The sequence below is a fragment of the Eleginops maclovinus genome, chromosome 13, assembly GCF_036324505.1.
Source record: "Eleginops maclovinus isolate JMC-PN-2008 ecotype Puerto Natales chromosome 13, JC_Emac_rtc_rv5, whole genome shotgun sequence".
NCBI classification, from domain to species: Eukaryota; Metazoa; Chordata; class Actinopteri; order Perciformes; family Eleginopidae; genus Eleginops; species Eleginops maclovinus.
Window position 1 is genome coordinate 7,275,091 of NC_086361.1, and position 27,920 is coordinate 7,303,010.

Genomic DNA, 27,920 nt, shown 5'->3' on the forward strand with positions numbered 1-27,920 from the left:
TCTTAAAGAGATTCAAGCTGTTTTTCTTTACTTCTTTGTCGGATGGTGTGTATAACATTATATTGTCATTAACTCTACGGTAGCTGCACAAAGATCTAAGCGTTTGTTTTCTGAAGAAAGCGTTTACACGTATTCAGTCGCTCTGTAACCCGGGGTTATCTGCTCCATATGCGCTTCCTGAACTATAGGTTCCTCGTGAATGATGCTCAAGATGGCAGCGAGTGGACAGACTGGCACCACGTCTCTGGATGTTTGAATCACTCTGAAGTATTACTCATATCAAGCATTTAGGTTTTGCAACACGCAGTGCTTAAAATAACCACATTTTGAAGTAGAATATTCTTTGGGTTCACTGCAGTTCGTATGAACTCATGTAGAGAACAACAGATTCAGTGTGTGCTGATAATGGACGGACGTGTCACATAAATCAGTGAAAAAAGAAACAAAGGAGCCACTCGCTACATGCAAACTGCTGGAGAAAGCATAATAGGAAATAGTGGCAGTCTGAAGTAATCAAATAGTAGGTGGAGTAAAAAGTGAAATATGAGGTATAATGTAGCATAACATTAAAATACTCAAGTGAAATAGCATATAGGGCTTTAAAATTATTCAATTTATTTTCAAAACTGCAATATAAACAATTGCAATATCACAATTGCACTAAGTGCAATATTTGTACCACAGAGAAGTCCTGGCCTACAAACGGTGTTCTACCGACTCAATTAAAAATTCATGTTTGGTACAATTCTTTAAACCATGATCATATTAATATACTTTTCCAATTTTAATGTGAATAATCTTTCAAACATGATGATTTTGCATATCACAACTGCAATGTCAGTCGAAGTAATCGCAATTAGTTCATCAATACATGTGGTAATGTTCAACGGCACGGTACTCCTTGCAGCTCGTACTCTTAGTGTACCACGGTATTGTGTAGAAAGTGTCAGCAGGCGGGCAGAGCAGCAGGCACATGGGCAACGAGTCAAATCCATACATGTGTGAAGCACACACAGCGGGCTCAGCATGAGACAGCAGAGCAGAACACACCGGCATGTCAACCAGAAACAATGCACACATATAGAGCAGGCTGCACAATGAATCCTAGCTTTTTCAAAATCACAGCATGGAGTAGTGCATTATTAAAACGGCAGGAAGCACAATGTTTGTCAAGGGCAAAATATGAAGTATTTATCTAATGAATGAAGTATTGTAGCGCTGCAGAGATAAACCCTTCATACAAACCCCTTTACTATTGACCAAACAAAATACAGAATATGTGTTTGGTACAGATCCTCTTTAAATCCTGAAAATAATTAAGCCCTCTAATGTCATGTATCATGTCGCAATGTCAGTCAAAATAATCGCAATTACTCATTTTTCCCTAATTGCGCAGCCCTTACATAGGAGACAGGCAGGACTTTGATGACTGGAAGCCATAATAAAGCTCTTAATTATTTCTTAGTGTGTGGGCTTTGCTGCTTTAACAACTCAATTCCCCTTTGTGATGAATAGTGTTTTTTATCTTTCCATCATATTGCAATTTTGAAAATGAATGTAAACAGGAACGTTCTGAGGCGTAAATATATGTTGTTTGTTTATGTCGTATTATATTGGGTTTGACTCGCATGCCCAGCAGGAATATATACTTTAATAACACACAGTCATAACTAAATGAAAACACCATTACTTTGGCTTCCTGTAGCACGGTGTTTTTATCGTGTTACAGCTCCAGAATAAAAGAAATAACAACAAAACGGTTAATAAAACTGTCCAACGTTCACTCCCTGTTCAAGAAGAGGAATGCACTCATAATGAAATATATTCACCTCAAGTTTACTATTTATCTTTGTCGCTCTGTCAATCTATTTATTTCGATTATATTATGAGCTCTGTGTATTTATATTGGCTGTTCAATTTGTCGTCGATGAACATTTATTAATGAAAGTGAATTTTCTAAATGTGAATGAATGTGAGTTTGGATGTTTATTTCACATATTGGATAAATCCAATCTTTGCCTTTGAAAGCTGGTGGAAGTTCAGCTGTTTGTCAGTGTGTGGGGGGGGGGGGGGTTTGAGACTGTTGATGCCAGGCTGTCAGGGGCAGCAGAGGGGACGGGGCTATTTAAGTTGCTGTGATTCAGGAAATAGTCCCGTCAACTCCTTAACCCTGGAATCAGAACATCCTGTTCTCAGATATTTGCCCCATGCACTCACACTCATTCATGGTGTTCCTGCTTCTGAAGAGAGAACTCTCTCAGTGATTCTCCAGTTTTTTTTACTATTCTCCACCTTTGTGATTGTTCAGGATGTGCCTCTGATGTCTCGTTGCGTGTTTTGTCTTTGATGCTTCTGTCTGTGACAGTGCTGTTGCTCCAGGGACTGATCTCTCTTTCTGTTATCTTTGAGGGAACCCGCTTAGATCCATGCAGGTCACTGTTAGACCAATATTTCAGTTTTTATCATAATGGCCGTTGATGATAATCATGTGTAAGGGATGGGACTTAACAGTATTTTATTTAAACAAAAAACCAGGTATACTTTTGTGCCTTTTTTTCTTCTTGTTTTAAAGTTAAAAGCATATTCTGATTATTGAATGATTATCCCATACCTAATCATGTCTGAGAAACCTAAAATTACCATAAAATTTCTCCTCAACAGTGTTCTTAAAATCTAGTCACTGACTGTCATTGGTGGGTAAATACTGTTTATCATCACCATTTAAGAATCACTCTCTTTTATATCAAGCTTCTAAATAGAAACATTTTGCCCAAAATATCTTTCAAAATGACAAATGGTGCACAACATATTGTTTTTTCTTCACTTGGCTAGCCGTGAGTGGCTTTATGTGCGAATGCTTTCACATTTAAAATGCATTTCTGTTGTGCACCACAGAGCTTAACAGGAGACTGTATTTGATGTAGAATAGTGACAGGTAGCCTGAACGTAGAACTACTCTAATAGCATACTATCCGAATTTCTCTGACTGTTTTATTTGAATTGAATGTCCTGACTTAGTTGATTGATAATGTCAATCTGTGTCCGTCCTATGCTACCTAAGCCCTAAATAATTCTTACATGTGTGCGATCATACCTCACACCAATGAACATGCGTCCTCTGTCTCCTTCATGTTTAATGCTGTGGGATGCCAAAACTCAGCAGGAGGACGCTAACCTTTTCATACACAGCACCTAGAAAACATTCATTCCAGGGTTGAAGGATTTTTTTCCTGACAGTGTCATGCCCGTCTACTCCCATCACTGACGCTGCAGGCCTCTTGCGTGCACACACACACACACACACACACACACACACACACACACACACACACACACACACACACACACACACACACACACACACACACACACACACTCTCCCTTTCCTCGGCCCTTCTGTCAGATGAGTCCATATGGCAGCTGTCATGTCGCCTGCTCTCTTTTCATCAAAGTCAGATCACGGCTGCTCCGGTCCCCTCTGTCAGCTGATGTTTTATATATTTGTGCATGAGTGTGTGCACGTGTGTGTCTCTAGCACAGGAAGTGAGCCAGCTTAATGCCTGGGCAACATTTGAATTGTTTTCCTATTTCACCTGATTGGTTTCTGTAGAGAAGAACAGGGCAGCAGCTGCAGAAGCAGTGTTGTGCAGGATTTATGGGTATCGTAGTTGCCATTTTCTGTTGCAAAAGTGCATCCTCATTGAAGAAGAGTTGCTTTTTTTCATTCAGTACTACACGTTTGATAATCGATTAAATGTTTTATATTTCAAGACGGGTGACAATATGTGAAATTTAGCTTTCAAATGCAAGAGTGATGCTTTGAATGACCTAAATGCTTGTTGTTGTTGACCTGTGTGTTGTATTCATCTTGTTTTAAACATAAATAGGTAGTACTGTTGTTGCCATGAGTAATACTGTATGTAAGCTTTATACAACCTCTGTTCTTTTCCTGGTTTTGAGACACATAAAAGCTTCGGACATTCACGAGTGGGGTAATTACTGAGAACAAAAACGAGAACATCTCTTCAGCTTGTGTTAACCGCAAACCTTATTTCAGGCTTTTAACCACAATCATGTCCAAAAATACGTAGAGACCAGGAAACCGGAAGTGGTAGAATGCTGAATTATTTCCACGTTTCAGGACTAATTTCTGCCCCACTGGTACAACAGAAACGATTCAATAAGATATTATAGTTCAGATTTCAAACAGTGGTTTATTTATTTATTATATTATCGAAATGTTGAACTGTTGGGAAAAGATGGAAACAAATGAACCTTAGGAATGTTGAGAAAAAAATCCACTGATTTGTCGTCAATATATAAACCCACAGAAGATTCTTCTTAACTTAACTTATTTTTTTTTTCTTCATCCAAACGCATGTTATTTATGTTGTGTTCTTCTGTTGCAGTGTGGACTCTGCTGATGTGAACCTGTGAGAGACGGAAAGACTGATTCTCTACAGGAGCGCCCCTGCAACACATGGAAGTTTTCCAGAGGTTTTTTTCGGCTGCTTTCAAAGCCTAGACTCCTCACAGACTATTCTCTCTGCTTTTCCACTATTTTTACTTTCTCGTAAACACACCCCTTCCCTCCTTGTCTGCTGTTTTGTTTTAAGCAAGACCAAAACCACGTGCCAAACCAACTGTGTCAAGAGAAGAAGCAAAAAAAATCCAGAAACCCACCTTCACAAAACTATCATACGAAGAGATTATTCAATCATTTAGCTTTGATTTAGAGTACAGCCCTTCCCATTAAAATCCCATTAAACCCATCCATCACAGCACATCGAAGAGATATTTTAACAAACTTTATATATCATTTGTCTTTGATCCGTGTTTGCATAGCTGCTGCTCTTAATGCTGAACCTGAGACACGGCGGTCAGGGCATTATTGGTTCAAAGTGCTTTATAAACGGATCCTCCTGCTTGTGTGTTGCAGAAGGAAAGCAGCGATAGCTCTGCTCCGACACCGCCTGAACATTTTTAAAGCTTGGGCAGGACGGCGTTTGACTGACGGACAAAACAAGCCACGTCTAACCTGATAAATATAGGCTCTGCTAGCACCGCCATCACCGCTGCTGCTACTGCTATCTCAAAGGCTAGGAGACACATCTCGTTTCAGTCCGCGCTGTGAAACACTGTCGAAACTTTGCCAATCTGCTTCTTCCAGTCGCTTACACGAGAGAGGCTTCTCGCTCTTTGTCGTCTTCTGTTTCTTCCACACTGAACCCCCCCCCCCTTTATCTTATCCCAGACCTCTTCTTCCTTTTATTCTACAAAAACAAAACATGCAACTTAAACCTTTCAGTGTATTAACATTGATGGTGGAAGTTTGTAAGAACATAACCTAAAGCCATACCGAACACCAGCCATACGAATACTTTACTCATTTACAAAAACACCTCACGATGTTTGAGATTTCTTTCAACAAAGTGATCTTCGAACACATCTGTGCACATTCAGGGAGTCAATGAAGAAAATGCTCGTGAGAAAACCGTTTTTTTTCCTACCCCGTGTCTTAAAAAGATCGCTTTAAATCTGTGAGCGGGCGTCGAGCGTGGCAGCGACCGCGTCCAGTCCCCGTGTTCTCGCCGTCGCCCCGTGTTCCACTGTGTTGACGGATGAATCCGGACATTTTCATGTCTGTTCTGTGGGCAGAACCTCGCTGCCCTGCTAGAACCGGGCCCAAGCCCTCCTTCGTTCTCTTCTGTTGGGCCAAGCTAAATTCAGAGCAAAGACACTCACACAAGGGTATCGAACGCACATAGATCCTCTTTTTATTTCTGTCTCTTTGTCACCACTTTCTCGCTAGATCACTCTTTTGTGAATGCCTTCACATGCTCATTTATTGAACACAGCTCTAGCTGGACGTTTTTTCTTAAAGAGTAAACACTGTTTATTGTCCGTTTAACAGCTTAATTAGTCTGTCCACAACTTATAAGCTCACAATTTAATGGATTTTAACCCAAAATTTCCAGCATATTGACCTTTATCGATTCTCTTCATATAAACTTAATGAAAGGAAGAGTTTGTTTATTGTAAAATTGGAAGCATAGTGTGAAAAAATACAGACTAAGCTGAGATCTCTGAAGCTGTTGTTTACAGACACCAGACACACAGCGCTCCATCTTTGATTAGATTTTTTTTTAAACAAACCTTTTCCATTATATGATTTCAAATAACAGTTATACACGCAGGACAACAGAAGTGCCAAACTCAAAAAGGAAAACATCCAACGTCTGTTAAAGCTCATCAAAAACAAAGTTTACATACAGCGCTAAATGTTTACAGACTACACTTTCCATACGTGAATCATAATTAACACCGTGCCATAAACAACAACAAGAAAACTCTCCATTAGGAAATACAGAAAACTCTTTTTTCGAAAAGAGTCTTGTATTAAAAGAGTTTCCAGTTTAATAATTTTGTTTACAGTAAAAATAATTACTGCCTATTTTAAAGATTTTGAATTTTGGCCTAGAGACTGTAAAAACTGACAGACCAAACTTTAATATCCGACACCTGCTGCCATAAAAACAAACCACATTATTCTATATTTATAATCGGTTGAAGTGTTCATTTCGATTGATTATAAGGGCCTAAAAACTCTGAAAGACCTCAATGTTTACAAAAGCTGCTTAAAGGAAGGATTTGTATTCAGAGAGAATTGTTTACATTAAGCTGAAAGAGTGAAATGCCAAACACGTTCATGATCGTCGCTTGAACTGAGTGAATCTCGAAGAGGGACCTTTGCTCCTGTGCAGTTTGACTGAACAAGAAGCAAATAGTTCATCAGACTTTTCATACACACTTTTTATAAAGGAAAAGGACCCTGACAACACCAGGAGCTGTTTATGTGATTCTTTTTTTCAACAGCAGCTCAAGAACTTTGTGATAAAACAATGAACGCTACAACTCCAGGAGGGATGTTTTGCCTGTCCCTTCTGCTTTGCTCCTGCCTCAGTGTTTCCACGGTAACCGTCACCACGGAGCGCCGCGCTGTTGACAGCGATGTCAGGACTCTGACCGGCGGCAGTAGCTCTGCTGCGGCCGGGAAAAGGAGCACCACCCTGTTCCTTCTGACGGGCTACAAGCCGCCGCTGCCTCCTCTTCCTGCCGGACCCAAAGTGGCGCCGAAAGCGGCCGAGGTGGAGGACGGAGATGACCCACCAGTCGTGGCTGAGCTTCCCCCAAAGCCCCTCCCTCAGACCATGTTGCCAAGGAACATGACTGCCGACGCCCTGAGGCCTCCGCTCGGAGCTGCCCAGGTGGCTCCGCCTCCCAGACAGCTGGTGGATGTGGATGTGTGCAAGTAAGACTACTTCTTGTTGTTGGATTTTTGTATTTTTATTTCAAAAGATAAGTCTGTGTATGTTAAGTATTACAAAGCTGAACAAAATCTAAGAAATATATAAAAATAAATATCGGCAATTGGCATTGGCAAAGAGAAAAACAAATCAGCGTATTTTGTTTTATTTTATTTGGAGTGACTTTAGTGAAGTCAATTGTATATCTACAGTAGCCCAATAACACAAATATGCCTCAAAGGGCTTTTCAATCTGTACAGAATATGATACCCTTTACTATTAGACTATGGATTCAGATAAGGATAAATAACCCCCCATTTAAACCGTAAACAAGATGGAAATGGAGGAAACATTAGGAAGAGCCCCTGGTGAGAGATCCCTCTCCAAACAGACCTGGAATAGATGCCGTGTGTGTGTGCAGATTACCAGTAAAATGACACTAGAAATAATCAGGATGTGTAATAAATTCTGTAGACTCTGCTCTGGTAGCAACAAGCTTTAACATATAATACAAAACCAGTTCAAATGCATCTGCTCCCTAAAGAAAAACAGTAATACAAAAAATTGACAGGTGTGCCGTACAGTAGCTGAGATGTTCCTTTTATAGGCCATCATTTTACCTGGATCTGTGTCATGTGTTGATGATCACACCATAACAAAAAAGCAGAGGCACATCATGATTCTCTCCTCCTGCAGCAGCTCTGATCTCCATCTCACTGGAGATTATATTTTTGCACTGAGAGGCGTCTGGCTGTTGCTAGGCAACATGTAATCAGCTCTAAATCAGTTGTATGCAGGCGAGCCACACACACACATACACACACTCACCAGCAGCTCATTCAGCAGCACCAATAGTAACAGTTAAACATATTTGAATATGACATAAGCTCCTCACTTGTGTTCGTCTAGATGCGATGTTTCCTAATGCTGTCTGTAAGATGACATCATCGCTCTCAGCTTTCAGTGTTTCCTCCATTTTTTTGGTGTTGATTGTTTCAGTTGGAAAATGCCAGACCTTTCTTCCTGCACAGAAATTGCCATGGTGATGCGATCAGGAAAAATAGAAACGCATATTAAAGTCAACTAAAATCTAAGGTTTGAAAAACTCATTCTTTAAAAAATGTAGAATAATAATTTAATTATACAAATTAAAATGGTGTATCTAGTTAGATTCAGACAGAATTCCTCTCTGCTTGTTCACTGAGAAAAGCCGAGATCCTAGATGCTGCCAGCATTGTTGTTTAGACAAAAGACATGCAAACTCCATATTTGACTAGATTTTTAATAAAACATTAGTTTTCCATGTGTAATCCACCTTCCAAGACAAAAGATTATCCAAACTCAAATCGGATTACATCCAACGCCTGTTAAAGCTTGTAATGTTTGTAATCAAAAATGCTGCTGGAGGTGTGAAATGTCCACGTTAAACGTCTCGACTTCTGTTCCACAGGGGTTACTACGATGTGATGGGGCACTTTGACACCACCTTCAACTGCTCCAAGGGCAGCTACATCTACTGCTGCGGGACCTGCCACTACCGCTTCTGCTGCGAGCACCAGAGGAGCCGGCTGGACCAGGAGGCCTGCAACAATTACATCTCCCCCATCTGGGCCGAGCCGCAGGTGCCCGTCACCGTGAACCCGGACACCAAGCGCGACCCGGACTTTGAGACGCTGCAGCAGCAAAACAGCAGGTCACACACGTTTGTCACTAGTAGGGTTAATTAGAGACACTGCAAAAAGAAAAAAAAAAGAAAATATTGAAGCAATTATTTAGAAGCAGAAACAAAGAAGTGAGGTATAACTTGTTACCTCTTTTTTGTATAGTGAAAGAAACTTATTTTAAACAATACCTAAAATGATGCTATATTTCTAAAGTTCTTCTAGGAGAACAAAGAACTACTGCAAATGATAACAAATCAATAATGAGGTTTAGGCAGAAGTATTGTTTGTTGTTACATACAGTATACACTTACACAGCACATGAGGGGCCTATTTAGACGTGATTACATAATTCATCTTCCAAAAATCATTGTGCTTTTTCTACCAACAACTCCTATTTGTGTGCTTCTGCTATATGTTTAAAATCGGAATTCATTTATTTCCTGAGTGAAAATAAATACAATGCAATACTAAAGAATTAAAGTATAAAAGCCTACAGACTGTTTATTTTATTTTATTACTCTTACTGTATGCTTAGTGAGCTAATTTAGGTTTTCCTCTGACTGCAGTACGGCGTATGTGATTGGAGGCGTGATCTCCTTCACGCTGGTGGTGGCCGTGGGCGTCAGGATCGCCTTCAGCAAGGTGGCACGGCGACCCCGCAACAGAGACATCAACATGCCCAGGTGAGAGCACAGGACAGGTGTGATGGGTAAAAAAAGACTGTTTTCCATTCAGTTTGTTCCATAATATAAGTAGTAGAGCCTCACTAAAGTGGTGCGGTGCCGACGTATCTTATAGGCCGACCTGAAAGTTAGCATCACAATGGCTCCCTTGACAATTGGCTTTGGAATTTCTCTATTGGATTATTTTTGAGATATTAAAGAAAAAAGATTTGTGGCAAACATGTACAGTGGGGCAAAAAAGTATTTAGTCAGCCACCAATTGTGCAAGTTCTCCCATTTAAAAAGATGAGAGATGCCTGTAATTTTTATCATAGGTATACCTCAACTATGAGAGACAGAATGGGGGAAACAATCCAGGAAATCACATTGTAGGATTTTTAAAGAATTTATTTTCAAATTATTGTGGAAAATAAGTATTTGGTCAATAACAAAAGTTCATCTCAATACTTTGTTATATACCCTTTGTTGGCAATGACAGAGGTCAAACGTTTTCTGTAAGTCTTCACAAGGTTTTCACACACTGTTGCTGGTATTTTGGCCCATTCCTCCATGCAGATCTCCTCTAAAGCAGTGATGTTTTGGGGCTGTCACTGGGCAACACGGACCTTCAACTCCCTCCAAAGATTTTCTATGGGGTTGAGATCTGGAGACTGGCTAGGCCACTCCAGGACCTTGAAATGCTTCTTACGAAGCCACTCCTTCGTTGCACTGGCGGTGTGTTTGGGATCATTGTCATGCTGAAAGACCCAACCACGCTTCATCTTCAGTGCCCTTGCTGATGGAAGGAGGTTTTCACTCAAAATCTCACGATATATGGCCCCACTCATTCTTTCCTTTACACGGATCAGTCGTCCTGGTCCCTTTGCAGAAAAACAGCCCCAAAGCATGATGTTTCCACCCCCATGCTTCAGAGTAGGTATGGTGTTCTTTGGATGCAACTCTGCATTCTTTCTCCTCCAAACACGACGAGTTGAGTTTTTACCAAAAAGTTCTATTTTGGTTTCATCTGACCATATGACATTCTCCCAATCCTCTTCTGGATCATCCAAATGCCCTCTAGCAAACTTCAGACGGGCCTGGACATGTACTGGCTTAAGCAGGGGGACACGTCTGGAACAGCAAGATTTAAGTCCCTGGCGGCGTAGTGTGTTACTGATGGTAGCCTCTGTTACTTTGGTCCCAGCTCTCTGCAGGTCATTCACTAGGTCCCCCCGTGTGGTTCTGGGATTTTTGCTCACCGTTCTTGTGATCATTTTGACCCACGGGGTGAGATCTTGCGTGGAGCCCCAGATCGAGGGAGATTAGCAGTGGTCTTGTATGTCTTCCATTTTCTAATAATTGCTCCCACAGTTGATTTCTTCACACCAAGCTGCTTACCTATTGCAGATTCAGTTTTCCCAGCCTGGTGCAGGTCTACAATTTTGTCTCTGGTCTCCTTTGACAGCTCTTTGGTCTTGGCCATAGTGGTGTTTGAAGTATGACTGTTTGAGGTTGTGGACAGGTGTCTTTTATACTGATAACGAGTTCAAAAAGGTGCCATTAATACAGGTAACGAGTGGAGGACAGAGGAGCCTCTTAAAGAAGAAGTTACAGGTCTGTGAGAGCCAGAAATCTTGCTTGTTTGTTATTGACCAAATACTTATTTAACCAAGGAATTTACCAATTAATTCATTACAAATCCTACAATGTGATTTCCTGGATTTTGTTTTCTCATTCTGTCTCTCATAGTTGAAGTGTACCTATGATAAAAATTACAGGCCTCTCTCATCTTTTTAAATGGGAGAACTTGCACAATTGGTGGCTGACTAAATACTTTTTTGCCCCACTGTATACTGACACGTTTGTCTTCAGCAATATAGTCTTCAAATATCAACACCACTTTTATAATAGTGGTATCATAAATGCAATCGACTGAAGTAAATGACTAGCGTAATGCTAAAAACAAACTGCCTGTCACATGACTTCACTTCACTAAAAGGAGGCTTATGATGACGTGCTGATGTTTAGCAGTCTCATTCAGGCAATTTTTAAGAACCATACAGTTTTACCAGATGGGTATTTACTGAGGTATTTTATGAAACAAATGTGGATCTCCTTAAGCTTGTATTAACCACAGACCTTTTTTAGAGATTATAACTAAAAACACAATCAAAAAATCCTTGACAACGAAGCCCGGAATGCTCAAATGCAATGCTTATACTGTGTGTGGGTTTAGGACTCATTCCTGCACCACTGTCCTCCTCTATAACTCAGCTGTAACTGAGGCTTGGACTGGGAATCGTAGGGTCGCTGGTTCAAGTCCCCGAACAGACTTGAAATATGGAAAGTGGACTGCTACTTGGAGAGGTCCCAGTTCACCTCCTAGTCCCTGCTGTGGTGCCCTTGAGCAAGGCACCGGACACCTCCAATCCCCCCCCCCATTGCTCCCCGGGCGCTACACAATAGCTGCCCACTGCTCCTAGTACTAGGATGGGTTAAATGCAGAGGACTAATTTCACTGTGTGTGCTCTGCTGTGTGCATGTATGTGACTAATAAAGAGGGTTTCTTCCTCTGATTCCATCATCTTGATTACAAACTGAAATCCAGTTTCATGTTTGGTCTTCCTTTTTGCCCTCTCTTTTCTTCATCTGATCATTCTTCCTGTGCTGCTTCAGATCTCTGGTGGACATCTTGCGTCACCAGTCGAGCCCGGTGCAGCAGGGAGAGAGGAACAACTCCACGGGGCTGACCACCTCCTCAGACGGACGGACGTCTAAAAACCTTTACACCCCCATCCTGCAGGGCAAAGACAACCGCAGTAAGTCCCACCAACTTCATTTAAAACAAGGAAGACTAAAAGTAGAATAAATCTGATTAATTACACACATTAGTCATCATTTTCAGATGAAATTAACAGTGCCAGGTCCCCGGGGACATAGATGGTAATTGCTTTTATTTAAACCTCTATCTCAGTGGAATACTTTTGTTGTGACTGAGGAGATGCGAAACGCAGCTATGAAGAGGGGCTAAAGGACGAAATGTAGACTTAATTTCAACAATTATCCAAATTTGTAGATCATCTTGCAGAAATTATTTTTTTAATAGCTTATATTGTAGATATCCCCCCCCCTCTTTCTGCTCAGTAACATTTTTTTTAACTACAATACTCATGATGAACAGTAAGTTAAAAATGATACCGTCAAAGAGACCCTATTATGCTTTTGGTGGTTGTCCCATTCCTAGGTTTTTATGAATGTAAATAATCTGCAAAGGCTAAATTCCCAAAATTCCCTGTATAAGAAGTTTCTCTCCCACCATCCCCCCACACTGTCTGAAACAACGGGATTGGACTGGTGTTTACTTCCGTGACAATCGCATCACGCTTCTGTTGGCTAGCGCTCCAACACATACAACAATCACAACAGAGCTGGCCAGCTAACCAATCACAGCAGGTAGGGCTCTGGTTTCACACAGAGGGGGAAAAAAGGTTATGTACAGGCAGTATGAGAAAAAGAAAGAGCTTTTCGAACATTAAAGTATGGAGACATGTCAAAGTAGAGGCACAAAATATAATTATGAACCTGAAAATGACCATAAAAGGACCCCCCTTTAACTTTAAAGAAACTCTCCTCATTGTGTTGTTTGGGGGTAAACAACTACAAAAAAGGATGTTAAGCTAATCTGGTTTAAAGGATGTCCCTGAGGACCTTATATTTTCACTGTTTTTAAATGCTTAACATTTTCTGATGTGTGGGCTCTCTTTATATTTTCTCAGCTTAATCAAGTGATATTTACTGTAAAAAAAAGTGTGGGCACTTCTCACTGAGGTAATCATTGCTCTGTCAGTGGAATTCTGTGATCCATGTGCACCTCAGGCTGCCCACAGCTTTGTGACGTTTCTGATGAGACAAAGACGAGTGCTGAAAATCAGTGTTGGTGAACGTGTTTGCTTTCTTGTATTGTAACAAGTCGCATAATGACAGTGTAAACACATTTCTCTCTTTACTGCTGCCTCTGTCTCTCACCTCTCCCAACACAAGCTCTCTCAGTCTCTCCAGGATTCTGCTGAGTTGTATTTTGGGTATTTTTTAAGGTTCACATAATGAGAAATTCATATCAAGGACAATGTGCTGTAAAAACAGATATGCTATTTTTTCTTTTTAGAACTTCTCTTATTACTTGTAACACACGCTGGACACATAGTTTAAACAGTCCATATTTGATTAAAACATCTTTAATGGATTGACTTTTACATCAGCATATTAAAAACCTACGTTTTCGCACATAATACATGATTGTAGGTTGTTTTTTTGCAAATAAAAATATGTCAAATCAACCCATCGAACATTTGTTACGTTGTCTTTTCACTCTGAAAAGACATATTTATCCACAGTTTGATTGAGTTTATCTTGTAAATGTGTCAATAATATAAAACCATAAAAGAATCAATCCCTGGAGGGACTGTCTGTCTGTCTCCTCTTCTGTCCCTCTCTGTCCTCTCTCTCTCTCTACTGACACATGTGCTTACTCGACACACAGCTCTGTGTCTCAGGAGTGGTTGTCCATCAGTTTGTTGGCTCTGCTCTCTTTGCAGCTGGGAACTTGCACCACCATTTTAACCAGCAGGGGTCTGCCTCCAGCCCCAAACACACGGCCACCATCGGTAAGCCTCGTGGTCAGCAGCACGCTGCAGCACGGGCGGCGACCAGCTGCCCCCCCTCCCTCCACGGCTTCACTGCCACTCTGTCTGTCTGTCTTGTTGCTATGACAGCCTGTTGTCCCGCACTCTTAAAAACAGCTGTGCCACTCTCAACACTGCTTTTCAAACATACTATATACGTGTGGTTCTGTTGAACGTGACACATCTTTCACCAGAGTGTGAGCTCAAAGTTGCTCTATGCTTATGCAAGCCTGCCCCCCCCACCCTCCACCACGACCCACTTTCGGTCTGCTTCCAAAAAGAGAGGCGGAGTCCCTCCCCTTCGGATGTATCCCTGATTTCCGAAAGAAAAAGGATTGTTTACAGAAAGAAATGTAGTTGTGGGATCGTGCTTGAATTGTGCCATGAATTACATATATGATGTTCCATTTATGTTTATTTTTCAATTCAAGAAAGCTTGTATAAGACTGAATATTCTTGATTTCACACCAGCTTTTGCTAGCTGTGAAGTTAGCAACGACCCTCGCTCATGCTCACCAAAGATGGACCAGCTATTTGCCTTTTAGTGATAAGCCGCTCCTATTAGTTTTATTCAGCTTTTACATTCGTATTCTTTTTGGTTTGAACTGTTTAACTGAATACTTAAAGGAGTAAAAACTTTTATACTGTAGTGGGCTCTTGCGGGTGTTGTTTACCAGCTGGGATGCAAAAGTATGAGCAAGACCTATTGCTAATGTGATTACATCCTGTTACAAAACACACAGGCACTGAGAAAGTAAAGACATCACAAACGCAACGTTTGAGTGAATAGTCTTAGTTACTCGTCTTACACTTCAAGCTGATAACGAAGACAAACGTACGTGTAATTCATGACATCATTTAAAAAGGGTCAAAAACTCCAGAAGGGGAGGGACTTTGCTTCTTCTTTTGCTACTTCTCGTTCTTCTTTTCCCTTTTCTTCCTTTTCCTACTTATTCTCCTTCTTCGACTCCTTCTCCTTTGTAGCAGTGATGTAACCGTGCTTATAGCTGACACTACATTTTTCCGGAGGTCATGGCTTAAAGCAAGGTCACTGCACTTTCCCTGAGTCTGTTTTCCCAGGCTTTGCACCAAGAAAACAAGAAAGCAATGCGAGCAGGAGTGATTTACCTCCCGAAAGAAGGGATGTTGTGGTTGTACTCAAGAAACAAACAGAAGTCGTTGTTTGTGGAGGCTAATTCTATGCATTTTTCATGGCTGCCCCTGAACATTGGATAAGGTTGCAGTGGAAATATGATTTTTGCACTGAATTTTTAAAGTTGTTTCCGTGCCAATTATTCCAAACCATTACACCTACAAGCATCCCTCAGGGGATGAATTACACAAGTAGGCAACAGTAAAGAATAAAACCAACTATCAGATAAGTAAAAGCTAAGTTTAAACTGTGCTTTTAATGTGCTGTACATCCTTCAGTTGCTAAGGGTTACTAGCAAGTCAAAATCTCTTATATAATATTACATATAAACAAACTCTTTTTGAGTTGAGTCTTTTCACATTTATTTACATATAGGAGCTAATCTCTTTGCAGATTTAGTTTATTAATACAAATTAAAATTCAACACGCAGTATAATACAGTATGTTATTATAGGTGAATCAACTTGGTAGTGTATAAAGTAAATCAAATAAACCCCACCTTCACCAAGTGCAAAATTGATGTGATGAACACATTACTGCACCAATAATTCTGAACAAATAACTTAAAATATCTGGTGTTTGAAAGGGCAACTTTGCATAACGAGTACTTTAGCTTTTAGTACTTAAACTGTTTAATTAATGCTAATACTTTTTCAATTGTAACTGAGTATTTTTACACTGTACACTGAAAGAACCTGAAATATTGACTTTAATTAAATGTATTATGTCAACAAACTTCATATGACTGCATTAGGTTAGTTGAAAGCGATAATATTAAGTTTAAATTTTAAAAAACCATTAGCTCCAACTTAATGTTATTGCTTTTAGCTCAGCTCATACAGTTATGTTAAATTTGTTGACATAATACATTTAATTAAAGTCAACGTTTCAGGATTTTCAGTGTAGTATTGATACTTCTACTGAAGTAAATAACCTGAGTACTTCTTCCACCTCTGCATTTTGCCTAAAACAAAACAGAAACTTAAATTAATAGCTCACTCATACAATTTATTAACAATAACAAGGTTGTCTAAACTCTATCAAAAACATCACTCTTTGTTGTGTCCATAAACAGGGCTGTTCTAGTTCATTCTCTAATTCATTCTTGATATTTTTAAATGTTAGATTATAAACCTTCAATCCATTACTGGTCCTTGCTTTTCTTTAGTGTCCTCCCGCTCTTCCTGTGTTAGATAATGTTAACAGCCTCCTGGGAGGATACAAGAGCTTCTACTCTCTGAGTCAGATACTGTGCAGCACATTGAGAGAAGTTCATCTTTCCATGACACCATTATCAAACCTCGCTGTCAGCCAAACGTAGGTGTTCCAAAAAAAACAACCAAAACAATTACCTGGCACTCTTGGAAACGACTGGGCTAATTCTGTATCATGACACAAAAAAAGCACATTTAGCTTCAACAGTTCAAGCTTTTCTTTTCCTCACTATTTCTAAAGGGTATGATCTCACAGCTAGCATTGCTTTTCCTCCCCACCGTGTGTGTAACATGCACGGTACAGAAGTCAATGTGGTGTGTGTTCCCTGGGTGACGCTTAACACGGACATTATTGGCCATTATTGCCTATTACTGTCAATGGTCAATGGCCAGTATATGTCCTGCAGTAATCTTAACAAGATCTCAGCTCATAACCATTACCACCCTGAATGGACTGGACATTGATTGTGTCTCAAAGACAGGAAACAACAGCAAATGGGCAATTTTCCAGAGTTACGTAACATTTTATTTGGTGCTTTATATTATCAAATTTTTAACCTTTTTTTCCAGAGTTGCGTAATCTTTTATTGCTGCTTTATATTACCACATTTTTAACCTTTTTCAGCTGCTGTCACCCAGCAGTTATTAAGCTCCTCCTGTTCTCTTTGTGTACATCTCTTCAGTGGTTGAAGATGATCCAACAATGGGCAGCATGCGTTTGTGCATTTCAGATGTTCCCTTTAGCTCATTGTTCCCTTTCTAAATGTACAGCACCTACAAATGTGAGGTCACAGCTGTGTGCGCCTACATGTTGGGTCATTAAAGTGCCGTCTGTTTGGGAAATTATGAATGTACTCGTATGATGTAACAGACGCCCCTGCCCGCCCCCCCCTCCTGCATTCTGCCAATCTTACATAAGACAAATCATTCTTTATGTGTATCGATCCATGTGCTGCTTTTGCACTTTGCATAAATGTGAATGTGTGTGTCTATAGATTCTCCCCTGATGCTCTCACTGTATTTTCGATGTATTTACATGTGGCTGATATGTTTGTGTTGGAGCCTCAGATGAACAGTACAGAGTTATTATTTATAGATGGTCGCCATGGAGCTCCGAGACACTTCCTGTGTTTACTGATCATTAACTAGCTCATTTTTTCCCCTCTTTCTTCTGCTTTTGTCCATTTCTACTCCTATCTTTTTTATTACTTTACTTTTTTCTTTCTTTTTCTTTGTATTTTCTCTTCCTCGTTGCTTTTTGTCCCTTTAATCTTAACCTCCTCTATTATCCCTTTTTCTGCTCCTGTTTTTTTTCCTCTCCTTATCTCCAATCTCTTGCTTCCTCTTCCATTTTACCTCCCTTGTCCTCCTCATTGTCGTCCCCTCTCCGTCCAGAGCGTGGAGCCCGTATGAACAACACCTCCCAGCTCTCCTCCGGACCCTCCCTGCTGTCAGGTAGCGGTAAAGGTAGCGGTAAAGGTCCCGGCGGGGGCGGCAGCAGCATGGGAGGGAGCATGAGGCACAACAGCAGCCACCCGTCCTTCTCCCACTCCTTCCACAACCTCGCCCAGCTGCCGCCGTCCTACGAGGCTGCCATGAAACCCGAGATCAACCGCTACAGCTCCCTGAAGAGGCTGGGTGAGCCTGGGGGGGACTGAGGGCTGTGGGGGGGAGAAGAGATAGAGTATAATACAGAAGAAAGGAAAGAGAAACTTTAGAGAGGGAAGGTGGGGGGGAGAAAGTGGGACTAATAGATTACTGGGGACCACTGAAGGCTTTCAGGTGATGCTACAACCAGCTAGCAGTTAAATTGTGTTTGACTCATTGCAGCGGCTAAACAGTCGCTGATGACATCAATGAACTTGACTTTCTTAAAAGATATGAATCATATACTTTCTGCCACTTACAACAAATCTCACACGTCACATTTTTATCGAGAAAAACACACTGTACACTCTTCACCCCCCCCCCCCATCTGTGGATGAATACAGATGTATTCAGTTTTGACCCTAACCCATTAAGACCAAGAGTCCTTTAAACAATCGATACGTATTACATATCTTCCCACTCTTCCCACTCGTGCATTCTACTAAACTTTATGCTTTTGGTCCAAAATCCACACCATGCAAAACTTAAAAGTAAACATGCCTTTTCTGGTGGAGATCCAGAGCAATGAGCAGGTGATGCGAGTCATATATTTCGGTTTACTAATGAAAACACTGAGTGGATAGAGCAAACTGCATAGATGAGTTAACAAGAGGAAAATATTATATTCTGGAAAAGTGTATTCTCGATAGGAATCCATTCTGGATCATTTAAAGATGGATGTTCTGTTGGAGTGTTTCTCTAAAGGTATACAGCAGATATCTGGTGTTGTTCTTCCACATTTCTACATTTTAAGCATTCGAAGATGAGCTATGACTTTGAATTCCATTTAGGGTTTAGGCTCCACAAACACTGCATCCTACACTTCCCATAATTCCACCTGATATCATCTTCATTAGGCCTGGTAAACTCAACTGCTACGTAACAATGAGCAGGTTATCTCAAGCTATTCTGTCCAGGTATTTCTCTTTTTGTGGCCCAGTTAGTTAGACTTTCAGATAACCGGATATCTAAGCCTCATTACAATAGGAGGTTTGTCAGCTTTGTCAGGAGTAAACAATACAAAAATCCCTACAATATTCATCTGAGTGTAATCCAAATGTGTACGCTGTTTCTGCTAAGTAGTCATTACAGGTAAGTAAACTGTAACCGAAAGACAGCAGTTAACTGAAGGATTCGAGCAGACTGAGAGAATTAAGAGAGAAAGATGGATGTAGAGAGAGAAGGAAGGGAGGGGCAGAGGAAAGAGGGATTGGGGAAATGGAAACAAAGGGTGAAATTGGAAAGAGGAGAAATGAGCGGGAAGAGAGGCTGGTTGACCAGAAAAAAAGGATCAGGGAGGCAGTGGAAGAGCTGATAAGGACACAGCAGGAAGAAAGACAAAAAAGAGATTTGTGAAGATAGAGATGCAGAGAGGTCGTCTGAGCAGAAGGAGAAGAATGGAAAGAAAATCAGAGAAGGAAGGAAGGAAGGATTGGAGGGAGATGTGGAGATAGGGGGAGGGGCGTTGGCTGCCTGTCTGCAGGGGCATGGCGAATTCGGCAGGGAGAAGGCAACGTTTGAGAGGCAGCGTCTGTCTTTACCTCTCTCGCCCTGCGATAGCTGGAGACTGCAGGGGGAGGGGAGTTGCCTCTGCAGGCTGAGTGATGGATGGTTACTACAGGGGGGGTGGCGTGTGTCTGCATGCGATGTAGCTATGCAAGGTAGTGAAAGCAATAATGAGGAAAATGTCCAGATGATTCTTTTTTTATTTCCATTCAATCAAGAAGAGAAAACACTGGAAGCTGTGCAGCAAAGTCTTCTACTCATTACACATCAGACCTTGAGAGGTCACTCTGCTTCCTTCCTCGTATCTTTTGCCAAACAGCATCTCTGTCGCATTAATCGCAGCTGTCCTGCAGCTTTTTACTGTTCAGATCATCTCTGAATACGTCATGATTTTTTGTTTTGCTGAACATGAAAACAGATTCTCTTTTCCTTCATTCGCCTCCTTGTTTTTGCCATCTCTTTTTTTTCATTTTCTGTTTCTCTATTTTCTGTCCCTTTTTTAAGGGGAAGATAATTAGATCATTAGAAATCAGCCTTATACATATATAAGAATGTTTTGGGGGGTCATGATGTGCTGTTCAAATGTTTTCTCTTTGCTCGATGCGAGGTTGGATGCAGAGCCTTGCGGTTAAACTGGAAGTAAAGTCTTGTTTCTGTGGTTGTATACTAGCTTGCACAGCTTCATGCAGCTGTCATGGAATTGGATGCCCGCAAAAGGTCAGCTGCAACGGTGTGTTTATGAATTGTCAATTGCAAGGTAGCCCCGCCCTAAAAAGTCTAAAAGTCTATTTACTCTAAATGAGACTGTAATTTACAATATAAACATAATGCTCTATCGAAAGAGACTTGAAACTAGCAATTCAGACTATACACTTGTGAGGAAATTGTTCACGGGGGTATTAAGTCAGGTCAGAAGTAGGGTCATTTTCTCATAGACTTCTAGACAAACTGATTTCTCATTGAAACCAGCGGAGTCGCCCTCTGCTGGCCATTACGAATAATGCATGTTTAAGACACTTAAACATGTTGTAAGAACAGCTTTGTTAGTAGCATGTCAGACAGCTTATTATGCTCTTGGTACTTTACAGTTTGTTCAAAGCAGACATAAAAAGATGTAATTTAATTAAAGAGTAGAGCTACGAAACACTGATTGCTTCAACGGAAACCTAACCAGATATTCCTGAATCACTGTTGCACCGAATCAGTGAGTGAAAGCAGGGTACATGTGCTTGTTCAGAAAAACATCCTGTACGTCAGCATCGGTGGAACTCCTCTTTCAAACTGAAATGTTGTCATTGTGACACAAAGAGAGCACAGGCTCTTGCCAGTCATTATATGAAACCTTTTTGGTGTAGTTCCCTACACAGAGCTGCAGAAAGCACACTGATAAAGGCTTCTTTGTCTGCCGTCGGCAGCAAGGGAGAAACCTCGAGGTAATTTGGCCTCACAGGAGGGGAGTACACACAGAGAGGACATGAAACAAACAGAAAGAGAAATGGGTCTTAAAAAGAAAAAAAAGGGAAAACTTTGAGAGAAATAAAGAGTTGAAAATGAAGGAAACCCAAGAAGTGGAAAGGACAAAGGAACAAACAGAAGGAGAGGAGACAAAAGGAGGGAAAGAGAAGAGACAAGGCGAGAGGGGAGGAAGAGGTGGCTGGTGAAAGGTCAGGTTTAGATTGGCTCTTGGGGAGCTGCTTCCATGGAAATGCTTTGAAGATTAAAGCGGTCTCTGGCTAAAGAGCAGAAAGCCCACAGACTGTATTTCACATTAATGAAGCTCACCAACGTCTCTTTCTTCGCTCTTTACTTTGTGTCCGTTTCTTTGTTATCACGTCACTTATGTCACTCTTCCCCCATCATACTTTTCTTACCTTTTATACCGTCTGTCTTTTTTTCCTCTTGGGCTCCTTTACCTTTGTTCTTTTATGCCTCATGCAATATACAGTGTATCTCTCCTTCTGCATTATCCATTCTTATCATTTCCGTCTTCACTTCCTGTGCTCCTCTGACTCCATCACCTCAATTTCACATTTTTTGTATACCTTTTTCACCTCATATTTTCCTCGTCTGGTATTCTTCTCTCCTCTCTGTCTGGGTATTATACCTCCCTCTCTCTCCACACAAATGATTTTCCATTTGCTCTCTTTTTCATTCATCATCATTGACATCTCATTTGTCTTTCGCATAACTTACTTACTTTTTTATCCTTCTTTCATCTTTCCTCATCTATCTTTCATTGTCATTGCTATTTATTGTTTACCTCTGTTCTTTTCCATTTATCCTATTATATCCGATGATATTCATCAGCAGATAGAGCTAACCCAGTTGTCATGGATTTGTAGATGTTTAAGTTTACATTTTATCTCATTTTGTGGACTTATGCTCTGGAAAAATGTTTTGGTCTAAAGTTCCTTGAACACAACATGAATATAAATTAAATATTAGAAAATTAGTTTGATCACTGAAAAACGATAAATATTTCCTAGCTCATTTTGTTTTTTTATTTTAAAAATGTAAAATCTAATGTTCTCTTATATCTGGGACGCAGGTGAAAGAAAACCCAGAGAATGTACTCAATATTTTGGTCACAGACCGTTGTTGTGCATCATATTTTTAAACACACCTTTCAGCTAAAGCCATGTACCTGAAAGTTGTTTGCAGACATTCAACATTTAATAAATTAATTGACATTTTAATCAATAGTCATCTTTGGATACAGTACTATTACATAATTATTATTTACAAATGTCTATTTTTTGCTGATCCAGAGAAAGAACTCGACGAGTACTCGAGCTACTACAACTCCAAACGTCGCTCCAACAACGGTCCGCCCTCCTTCTACTCCTCGCAGCATTACCTGCCGTTCGGAGGCGAATACACGCTGGGTTCTCGGGGCACGCTGCCTCTCCACGGCTCCCGGCCCCGCCTCCACATCCCGGCCTCCACCCCGAATCCGTACCCGCTGCCCGCCCAGACGCACTACACCAGCTCCTCATTCGACAGGCCGCCGCGACGTGTCCGCTCCCAGGACCAGCTGCTGGCTTTAGGGGAGGGCAACACGCTGTCCCGCCTGTCAAAGAACCAGCAGCACCAGTACTACAAAGCCATGATGAGCAGCAGCAGGGGCCCCAACTCGCAGACGCTCCGCAGGTAAGATAAGGGAGAGAGCGGAAGAAATGCTAAAGAGAAAGGAATGAAAGAAAAGAAGATGAAAGATGTGAGGACATCTTAAAAATGTCGATAAGGGAGGATCATAGTGCATATTCATGTAAAAAGTTAAATACTTTCATTAAATGTCAAGTGTGACATCAGGATTGTACTCTAAATTCTTTAAAACCTTTTACCTCATGTCATTTTTTTTTAATCAAATAAGTTTGACATTAGTTCAGTTCATTATTGACCTTGAACACATTTAAAAAACGATCTCGACTCTAGGTCCTCATACTTGTATTTTCCTGAGCTTTCAACCACATGGCTGCATCACTGATACTGCAGAGGGTGTTTTATTATTAAAATAGAATATAGTATATTAGGAAATATAAACCCAAATTTGTCTTTGGCCTGCTCCTGAGAACAAAACCCCACAAACATCAACAGGAAATCCCTCCTTTAATTAAAGTGTTAATTATGTTCGGTTTAAACAACATTATTAGGTCATAAGGATATGTTCTAGACAGATTCTATATCACAAAACTGATCAGAAATCAGCAAACTTCAAAGCACGAGTGTGAAAGCTTTGTCTCCCCCTTCTGGCGGGGAAAGTAATTATACAGACACTGTGGCATTCGCTTCTCGCCACTTATCTCCCTCACCTTTCCCCGAATGTTAATCCTCACAAATCGCTTTCTTTTTTGACTTTGAATCCATCCTCTGAAGGCTGAGTTTCTTTGTTATCCGGAGCATCCATCCCACATTTTTCCTGCTGTATTCCTACAATAGCTCCTGCCCCGTTGCTTCTGTATATTCTCTCCCCATTTTCATTCCCCTTCAGCTCTGGCAGTTTATAATGTATAATGCAAGACAGAGAGCCTCCCCAGAAATGAGACACCACAACTCTTTAGTACCGAGGTATACAGAGCTTTCACTGGCGGCAAAAGGCTTTAGCATCATCATGTGAACTTCAGAATCCAGCTTTTACATCTACCGTTTGTCTGGGACTATTATTTTAGCGAAGCATTTTTGTTTTTTGTTCCAGGTCCCACGAGAGGCTTCTGGTGTCACCTGACCGTCTGGAGGACCGGCTGATGATGGGCCTGCTGATGGGAGGGGGAGGAGGTGAGAGGAGCGGCATGGTGCCCACTATGGGCCGGCTCAGCCACCACCAGAAGGCCCAGTCGCAGCAGAACATCTGCGTCACGCCATCCATGGAGCGCCACCACATGATCAAGATGAACTCCCACCCGACACCGGGCCACGACCACGATCGTGACCGTGATCGTGACCGTGATCGTGATCGTGATCGTGATCGCGACCGTGACCGTAGCTCCGCCCCCATGCCGGGGATGGGCATGCATGGCGGCTGGGACCCCCACGGCGGGGGCGGAGGTGGCCACCCCAACTCCCGGCGGATGGCTTTCGCCAACAAGAGGCAGAACACCATCGAGCAGCTGCACTTCATCCCCGGAGGCGGAGGAGTGCAGGGACTGCGGACTGGGAGTAAGAACGAGGTGACAGTGTGAGAGGAAGAGGGAGGTGCAGAGAGAGGAAGAAGAGAGTAGAGAGGTGAAGCTGAAAAGAAGCTGAAGAGGCTTTTAGTGGAGAGATGAGCAGGAGGAAAGAGGTTCAATCTCAGCTGGCTGCCTCACAGGGCTGAACAAACAGCCCCCCCCCTTTCCCTTCATAAAACAAAAAGTGGTGGATGACATCACTAATCTCACACTGAGTATAACCAATTGATTTCTCACCCTCGTCACCTTGTGTGTTGAAAAAGAGAATATCCAGCCATTCTTTTGAAAAGGGAAGACAGAAATGTCGATTTAAAAAGAGCAAAAAATATCACCTGAATGCAGCGTAAAGGCTGCCGGGTATTCGCTGTGACTTTATTTGAAGGATACCAGCCGAGTGAAATTCGTTGAAAATGTCCTTGAGTTTTATTGCACTGTCCTCTGAGTCCTCGAGCTCCGACAGATTCATCTGTCTTTGAATCCAACGCGGATGATGGAGAGCGCTGAGCCGGAGACAGACGGGTTTGCTTGTCCTTTGTATTTATGAAAAGTATTTAAAAACCAAACAAGTTGCTTTTGTATGAAATGAACCTGATGATATTAATAGTACCAACATTACTGAGCCATGTAAGACATTGTGTATACTTGGTTTTATTAATCCTTTAGCAGGCCAGTTTATAACCTTTCGACTGGTCATGTGACCTTTTTTCCTTAGTTGTGATTGGACTATCATTAAAGGAAAACATTCTTTACAACAAAAATGTAACCAAGAACAGTTAGCTTTCACATGACTGCCTTTATGGCTCTAGTTAACCTATATAAAATACAATAATTTGGAATAAAAAATCAAGACCTTCATTGATTCAACCTGCTATATAAAGGCCCGGTCACAGCAGCAGCATTGGCAAAATCAACAGATTTTTGTGAAATTGCTAGAATTAACGTAATGAATTGTTTGACTTTATTGTCCTATTTGTGGCCGAGCTCACAAGCCGGCAGTTAGCAAAAAATCTGCCGATATCAGAAACCTTTTTTATCCTCTCCAATCAAATCATTGACTGAAATGACCCAGCTCAGAAAAAAAAGGAAGTTAGCTGTAGTGCTCCCTGCTTGCTAGCGTGTTCGTTAGCTCGTTATCTACTGTAGTTCACCAACTAGGCCTGCGAGTGTTCACTATGTCCCCACGTTTTTTTTATCTAAGACATGCAGATTAACATTGCTACTGCACCACTTTATAGAATGGCCGGGCCTTCAAAGTAAAATCCACTCTGCAGTATGGTTTTAGCTTAACTTTGTACAGTAAATTCTAGTGGGTGTATATCATGGATTAAACATTGTTGTGTGACCCTTTGATTAGTCAAAAAAGAAAAAGTTGTTTTAATTAGACCATTCTCAAAGATTGACTATCCTCATGCAGACTCTGGCGGACCCTCTAACGCTGTTTCAAAACGTCTCATTGTGAGTTTCAAGGGGTTCTTTGTGCCACTGACCGGCTACGATCGCCACATGTCACCTGCAAGTTGAGCTGCTCTCCTCATATGAAGGAAAGGGGGGGGGGGCAGATGGGTTTTCGGAAGGGGACAATGGACACTTCACACCAAGGGCTATACCGAATTATCTTTGTGTGTCTGTGCTCTTTCCAGTGTCTGCTTCTCATTTCCATTTCCTCTGCGTGTCTATGTCGGCAGGCATGCTGTGCACATTATTTTTTTCTTCCTCTGTAGAAAGAAAATATATAAACATGCAAGGAAATTCTATAAAGCAAATGAACTAGATGTAAAAAACACACGACCATGATTACATTCTTATGTCGCTGGAGGATATGTTGGCCATGATGATGTCATATTTTGTACTTTTTTTTTCTGGCTGTGAGATGGACCTTCTTGCCTTCTGGGCTGGATCTCCCCTTTACGGGTTTTAAGGGACTCATGAGGCCTTGTTTGAGGTTTTCAGCTTCCCCCTCGATAAAGACAGACATGATTGAATACTGAGCGACGCTTCTTGCCAGCCATTTTTAGTTTTTTCCTACAACACACGTGCTCATGTTGATGGTTTATGATCATACGTGTAAAGATTCCCCCTTGATCAGACGACGAACGCTCTTATCATGATTTATTTATTTCATTTATTTATTCATTTAAACATGTATTTATTTTTTAAACCTCTGTGAAGTTCAATGTATAATCCTGGATTTTCAATATCCAAACTTTCCTAGTGGAATTAAGAAGGAAAAAAACAAAAAAACATTTGTATTCTCCAGAACAAAAAGAGCTGATGCAATCAAAAAGAGAAAAGATGAACCGCATGCCGACGTCAGAAGCCAGTGTTGATGATGTCATAGTGCTGACTTATGATGTCACGGCGTGTATGTGTGTAAATGTACATGCGTCTGTTTTAATTTGTGTGCCCGTGTGTAACTCTCAGTGTCTTCTTCTTAGGAATGCAGAATCTCATTTTTGACCAAAAGTTTGGGTCTTGTCTTCATCTCACGAGGACGATTTGAAGACCCGAGACAAGGTCGTTTACGTGTTCATATCAACTTGTGATGAAATTTGAAAAAAAGGCCTGTCGTTGTTTAGCTAAAAGAAGAAAACAAAAAGGGGACATTGATCAATCACAGCTTTTTTCTTGTCGAGATACATTCACCAAAGCGAGGACTTTTGAAATGTTTGTAAATGATCAAAGGCCTATATTGTGTCAAGTTTTTGGTATTTGATTAGAAGTGAAACGGCCGTGAGTTTGTGTCTCTGCTAAATATGTATCTGCAAAAAGCGATTTGTTTTCCATGAACAAGCTGCTCATTTGTGCTCATTCTTACAGAACTTTCGGGGCACAGGTGGAAATACAGTATTAGGAGCAAGGTTGGGTTTTGCTAAAGTGGGTTGTGGGGGAGAATGTGTTGTGTTTGGCTGACAGGACTGGAAAGGCCCTGTGGTTTTTACAACAAAAACATCTCATTAACTTTTAAAAGAGAAAGAGGCAAAAAAGGGGGGAAATGTAAATTACACGTGAAATTCAGTTGTATTTCTAATGTCTCATCCTTCCTCATACCTTATGACACAGATGTTGTAATCCATGTTCAGTAAATTGCTCCCCTGATGATTAAACCGTGTGCCTGTACGTGTGTGCGTGTGCGCAGTTGTGTGTGAGTGTGTTCACCACTGGGAGGGGGAGGCATGGGCATATTTGTATTCTCAAAGCTACTCTGCATACCTCAAATTGTATGATACATTTATTTATTACATCCCCTTATATGTGTATTTCCAAGAATATCCAAACAGAGGTCTCACAGATGTGCAACCCTTTTGTTAACGGTGATCAATTCTTGAGTTTGTAGGAACCATACTGTTTAATTGATAATAACAATAAAAAAAAATCCCACTAAACCTTGTTTTTCTGTGTTATTTGCTGCAATTTGACT

The 27,920-nt window shown here is 41.1% G+C and overlaps 1 protein-coding gene across 1 annotated transcript; it reads left to right on the plus strand.

Annotated features, from left to right (window-relative positions):
* The first annotated feature begins 5,481 nt into the window (after positions 1-5,481).
* On the plus strand, positions 5,482-27,875 carry shisa7b (shisa family member 7). The gene is made up of 7 exons (XM_063899252.1): positions 5,482-7,312; positions 8,758-9,000; positions 9,538-9,654; positions 12,310-12,452; positions 18,078-18,320; positions 22,604-22,985; positions 24,031-27,875. Exons 1-7 carry the CDS (start codon positions 6,903-6,905, stop codon positions 24,512-24,514), a joined length of 2,022 nt encoding a protein of 673 aa, XP_063755322.1. The 5' UTR covers positions 5,482-6,902; the 3' UTR covers positions 24,515-27,875.
* Positions 27,876-27,920: the final 45 nt, after the last annotated feature.